Source organism: Oreochromis niloticus, unplaced genomic scaffold (assembly GCF_001858045.2).
Source record: "Oreochromis niloticus isolate F11D_XX unplaced genomic scaffold, O_niloticus_UMD_NMBU tig00000734_pilon, whole genome shotgun sequence".
NCBI lineage: Eukaryota > Metazoa > Chordata > Actinopteri > Cichliformes > Cichlidae > Oreochromis > Oreochromis niloticus.
This window is the reverse complement of record NW_020327228.1, coordinates 444,485-450,563: the sequence shown is the minus strand read 5'-3', so window position 1 is coordinate 450,563 and position 6,079 is coordinate 444,485. Positions and strand designations below refer to the sequence as shown.

Here is a 6,079-nt window from a genome sequence, read left to right as displayed (position 1 = left end):
CATTCACACACTGGTGATGGCAAGCTATATTGTAGCCACAGCCACCCTGGGGCGCACTGACAGAGGTGAGGCTGCCGGACACTGGCACCACCTAGTAGAGATAGTGTCTGTCTCCCGAATCCAAACTGGAAGCTGGTTCCACAGAAGAGGGGCCTGAAAACTGAAGGCTCTCCCTCCCATTCTACTTTTAAATACTCTAGGAACAGCAAGTAGGCCTGCAGTGTGAGAGTGAGTCAATCAAACCTTTATTTGTCACATGCAATATTTACACCTGCAGGGAAATTGGACCATACAGACATTACGTGGAAAGAGAGGCCGGAGACGGGTAGTAATTTGGAAAAAAACAATGAAATGTACAATACAATGGGCAAGTGGAGGAGGAAAAAAAAAACCTCTACTCATGCTGGGCTCCTTGTGGGAGGTCAGCATGAGAAGAGAAAACAAAAAAACTCCTCTGCACTGAGAGCACACACATATTCACATCACAACAGCATAAACCACATGACAAGCAACGAGGAACAAGTAACAAGGAACAGTCTAAACACAGTCTGTAAACACGACCCTCCAGTTCCTCCACCCGTCCATCATGTACCGGCAGGGAATGTCCCTCCAGGACACTCAGGCTCACCTGAGCCCAGGCTTCTTGTAGAGAAGAGGGTGTCAATTGCATTCAGGGACAAGTTGATCAAATTCATAATTCCTCTTTTAGGTTTTAGAGAACAGACTGTGAGAGAGTTCCAGGGAAAGAGTAGAAAAGTAGAAAAGTAGACGAGACTAGACAAGGACATTGAGAAGCCAAGCAGGAAACTAACTCTCTGGATCAATAATCAAGTTGATGGAGCTGTTCGCTCATTTTCTCTGACTCGCTGCTTGGAGCTCGACATGTCAGAGTGACGTCCTGTCCAGACTCTGCTGGGATGTTTTTCTGGTCTGAAAGAGGAAACAACACAGAGCAGAGAGGTTAAAGGTCAAAGTACAATCATGATCAGAATGATTGACTTTAAATAATTTGTTTATTTCCTTTGACATTTGAGTTTTTAGTTATGTTGGATTTAATGAACAGGTGATGCATTGAGGGGGAATTTTAGCCTCATGCTAAACATGCAAAGTGTCAGAAACTACAAGCCAGAGTGATGAGTTAGTGAGCTGTGTCGTGTCCAAATTCATGGGCTGCATCCTCCTGAGGACACATTTGTAGACCGATTACGTCACAGCGACGCGCCGAAGGCTGTCCAAATTCGTGGACTCCTCCGAATGCAGCCGACAAATGCGTCCTCCTTTTCCCCGAATTTGAAGGAAGGGTCGGGTGTGTCTTTCGTGGCCCACCATATCCCAGAATTCATAGTGCGGCCCAGCCAAACTCCAGTTTCCGGCAATGGCGGCCGCTACTAAGTTTTAAAGTTACTCTTATTAATCTTTCTGAGTCACAAAATAAACTTTTAACATATTTTCAGGCAAGAATGTAGCTGTGTAAACATCAAATATCTGCTCGGTTTATCAAGATATCGCATATTTGCAAAAGTGCTTCGACGTTTTTGGAGACGTCTGTTACCCACCAGCTCGATAGCTAGCCGGGAACTCGAGGGTCACTGAAGCCGCCGAGAACGGCACAACTCCCGGCACATCATTTTCAGATCACCGCGGACTTTCGCTACTCGGGTTAAACGTAATATATAAGTCACTGAGACAACCTAAAAAGACTATTGTTTGGCTTTTTTCAGTGTTTTGTTTGTTCATGAGTAAATCGGTTTGGCTGAGATTAAAGATATTAGATTAGATTAGATAAAACTTTATTAATCCCCCGGGTGGTTTTCACACAGCTGAATAAACGTCAAACAGAAAACTGATTAAAAGGAAGTATGAGACCATCGAGAATTTACGCCAGTGTCCTGTTATATTTTAGATAGCAAGGAGCAGACGGCTGAGTTTATTAAACTCTGTCTGCTGGATGTTCACCATCAATCACCATTTATTTATCTTTCTTTGTGTTTGTTCATCTGACTCACATTCAGGCTGTGGAGGCTGAAGATGCTCTGCTACATGTGGATCAGCAGGATTCAGTTTACAGCTTCTGTAGATGAAGAAACCAACAACAGCAACAAGAAGAAGAAGCACAACAAGAACTGACAGACCAACTTTCAGTCCAACAGATCCATCCTCCTCCTTCCTTCTGTCTTCCTTTCCTCCATCTTTGTTGTCTTCATCCTTCTCGTGTCCTCCTGTCTGACCTGCAGGTGAGAAACAGGTGTGAGGTGTCAGCTGTCAGGTAGGTGATGAGTGAAGAACAGAACAGAATCCATTTCCTCTTCAAACTGCTGTCAGACATTATCTACTGCACTCTGATCACATCACTCAGACCAGCTGCTTTCTACAAAGTCTCATCAACAACATCTTTAGAAACAAACATCAACAACCAGGAAGCAGCTTCACCTCTGATCACACACACACTCAACTCTACTCACTCACCTGGAGGATCAACATGAAGGTAGGTGCTGTTGATTAGAGTCACAGGTCCTCTCACTCGCTGGACAACACCACACTCGTATGTTCCAACATCATTAATCGTCACATCCTTCAGAATCAAAGACACGTCTCCATCCTTCATCTGTCTGTCCTGCAGATCCACCCGGTTCCTAAAAGATGGATGCTGGCCTTCTGGATCAAACTGCTCATCCCGGTACAAAAGCACATAATCATCTCCCAGATCAGCTCTGCTCCACTTTACAACTATGATCTTGTTGTTTGGAGCTCGACATGTCAGAGTGACGTCCTGTCCAGACTCAGCTGTGATGTTTTTCTGGTCTGAAAGAGGAAACAACACAGAGCAGAGAGGTTAAAGTTCAAAGTGCAACTGTTCATGATGGGTCTGTCTAGCACACACCCGCCGCTGGAACGAGACAATTTCTACTACACAGAAAAGCAAGACACGAGTAGGCAAAGTTGTTTATGCTTCTCGTGCACAAGGAAGACAACTGGACAAACGCCGTTCTTTCGCTTGACCCCAGTTTCTCTCGTCCGCTCCCCAGTAACACTGCTCTTTTATTGAGGTTACATGAATATGCATAGATTCATTAACACATGACGTCTTACATAGGTATACATGCGAACAAAGAATACCTTGTCTGTGCGTTTTGTGTGTGTGTGTGTGTGTGGTCATGTGAACCTGTGAGGACTCCCCAAAGCTGGTGCCAGGAGTCCAGCGGTCCATCTAAACAAAAGGCCCTTATACTGATACCAGATACAGAGTAGGTTTCCTCCTATACCACATGTGTCAAAGTCAAGGCCCGCGGGCCACATCCGACCCGGCGTACATTTATATCCGGCCCACGAGATCATTTCATATAGATGTAGTATTATTGTTATGCATGGCCCAGCGATATGAAGCTTTTCTAAGATACAAACTACAGATCCCATAATGCAGCCCTGCAGCCTCCTTGCTGAACGCTAGGCTAACTGGGAACATTCCCACTCAATCAAGTCAAACTTCTGTTATTGCGAAGCTAGCCGCTCACAATGGTGGAGAGAAAAGTTGATTCTGAAAGCAGAGCCTTTCAGTGCCAGTGGGTGACTGAATACATGTTTACAGACATGCTGGTAAACCCGTGTGTCTTATTAGTGGAGCTAATGTGGCTGTAATTAAGGAATTTAATTTAAGACGGCACTACGAGACAAAACGTCAGGATAAGCTGAAAAATCTAAATGCAGAAACTACAGAAAGCAGAAGAGCTAAAGAAGAATCTGACATTTCAGCAGACTTTTGTCACCAGAGCAAAATCACAAAGTGAAGCTGTTGTGAAAGCAAATTTTATTGTAGCAGAGGAGCCAAATCAGCCCCGTACCACTCTGAAGAGCTACATGATGAAGGTGTGCGACGTCCTGTGTCCAGACAAAACGCAGAGCTTGGCAAATGTGAGCCTGAGCAGAAATACGATTGCTGATCGGGTTTGTGAGATGGCCACTGATTTAAGAACACAGTTGTGTGAAAGAAGCAAAAACTTTCTTGCATCCTCTCTTGCTGTGGATGAAAGTATAGACATGATGGACATTGCACAGCTGGCCATCTTCATCCGTGGAGAGGAAATACTGAACATTAAATCGATGCACGGGACAACGACAGGAAAAGACATTTTTTAAAACGTATGTCAAAGTGTAACCGACATGAAACTGCCCTGGGACAAACTTGTTGGACTTACAACAGATGGAGCGCCGGTGTTGTGCGGTGAAAAAAGCAGACTAGTCAGCAGGATGCGAGTAAAGATGCAGGAGGAGAACTGTACCGGTGAGTTATCAACATATCACTGCATCACACACCAGGAAAGGCTGTGTGGTAAAGTCCTAAAAATGGAGCATGTAATGTTCACCGTAACGCAAACCGTAAATTTTATCTGAGCTAAAAGTTTAAATCACCGTCAGTTTCAGTCTATTATGTGGGAAATAGATTCAGAGTTTGCCGACATTCCTCGTCATACAGAGGTCCGTTGGCTGAGTTGGGGAAAAGTTCTCAATAGAGTTTTTGAGCTCAGCAAGGAAACCTGTCAGTTCATGGACATGTATGATGCGGTGAAGGCATTTCAAGTGAAGCTGTCACAAATGCACCAGTGCAACCTGCCTCACTTTCCCTGTTGCCAAGTAATGTTGAACCAAGTCAGCGGACTTTGCTGAACTGCACCTGTGCAGATTCAGATGGAGCTGCAGTGTAATGATACACTCAAGGCAAAGTACGACACTGAATGGCCCGCACAGTTTATTAGTTCCACTCCTGAAGCAATGCTCCGTCTACATGCGGCTCCAACCTTGTGTTTGCTTTCATTTTTTTTTTCTGGGGTTTTTGGCAGCATGTTCATATTTCTAACTTGCATAATTTTGACAGGATATATTTTTATGACGCGCAAAATATTTAAAGTTAAAGTTTATTTTTTTTTAAGTTTATTTAATCTGGAATAATATTCCTGTCTGTTTTTATTCATATGTATGTTTAAATAAAATTGTTTTAGTGTGTTCAATAAATGTTTATCTTGATTGGCCCACGACCTAAAGTGTGCCTTGAGTTTTGGCCCCCTGTGCAACTGAGTTTGACACCCCTGTCTTATACCATAAATCAGTAAGAGAAGACATAACCTCTGTCATGACCTTAAGATGTGTGTGCATGCCAGAACACTCTGGAAGGCACACACAGTCTTTGCAGACTGCTAAGGATCAGACCCCTACCAATATGACATCGACTATAACTCTTAGCTTATATGAGTAAATATTTCTAAGCATAAATGACAATCAACAATATAACCCTGACAGTTCACTTCTACAGCAGCCAATCAGAGGGAGAGTCTTCTGTGTCTCTGTCACAGTTGGATTACAGATGTTAACTCCAATCAGCCTCGCACCACTCATGATTCTGAATGAATCAGAAACTCATTCTTAGAGAAATATTATCAGCATGTAAACCAGACTGAGACTCTTTATCTCAGAAATAAACTCAGTTTAGTTTCTAACAGTTAAATCTGACCTGCAGAGACGAACAGGACAAACATCAGCGTGGAGCAGAGTGACGCAGTTACAGCAGACATGTCCGTGTTCTCTGTTTCTGCTGATCTGACTCTTAGTTTGTTCTAAATGTCTGAGTCTGTTGGTGTTTTCACTCAATAACTGAACCTGAGGTTAAACCTGAACACATCAGATTACATTTAAGGTTTAAATAAAGTAAAGCTGCTCGTTCAAACTCTTCCGTGTTTCTTGAGGACGTCGCGTTAGAGTGACGTTTGGTAGGTTGGACTGAGGATGCACAGAAATAAGTGCGTCATAACAAACGAGGCGAAGACGAAAAGTTTTAGTGTTCAGTTGTTGAACGATCTCCACAGAACAAAATCAGAAGCTCTCATGTGTCGTCATGTATGAACAGTTTGTGTTTCAGTCGCTGAAGCAGAAGTTTTGTTTTGTTTCTGACGGCAGTTTGATTCTTGTTTCATCGTCACAAACAGAATCAATATGACAATAAGTCTCAGGGAAATATTTTTACTGTGCAGCCAAAACTTCCTGTTTTATGTCAAAGTTAAATCTGACCTGCAGAGACGAACAGGACAAA

At 43.3% G+C, this 6,079-nt stretch overlaps 1 protein-coding gene across 1 annotated transcript; it reads right to left on the bottom strand.

The window, feature by feature from the left end:
• Positions 1-221: 221 nt before the first annotated feature.
• Positions 222-5,716, bottom strand: LOC109199195 (programmed cell death 1 ligand 1-like). Its single transcript, XM_019354532.2, has 4 exons — positions 5,504-5,716; positions 2,467-2,802; positions 2,007-2,228; positions 222-930 (listed from the first exon to the last, which is right to left on the bottom strand). The coding sequence occupies exons 1-4, from the start codon at positions 5,562-5,564 to the stop codon at positions 821-823; spliced, it is 729 nt and encodes a 242-aa protein (XP_019210077.1). The 5' UTR covers positions 5,565-5,716; the 3' UTR covers positions 222-820.
• Between the last annotated feature and the right edge of the window lie 363 nt (positions 5,717-6,079).

Coding starts and splice junctions, on each gene's coding strand:
- LOC109199195 (XM_019354532.2), bottom strand. CDS start 5,564: ATGTCTGCTGTAACTGCGTCACTCTGCTCCACGCTGATGTTTGTCCTG. Junction 2,803..5,503: donor TGTCCTGTTCGTCTCTGCAG/GTCAGATTTAAC, acceptor TTCCTCTTTCAG/ACCAGAAAAACATCACAGCT. Junction 2,229..2,466: donor CCTTCATGTTGATCCTCCAG/GTGAGTGAGTAG, acceptor TCTCACCTGCAG/GTCAGACAGGAGGACACGAG.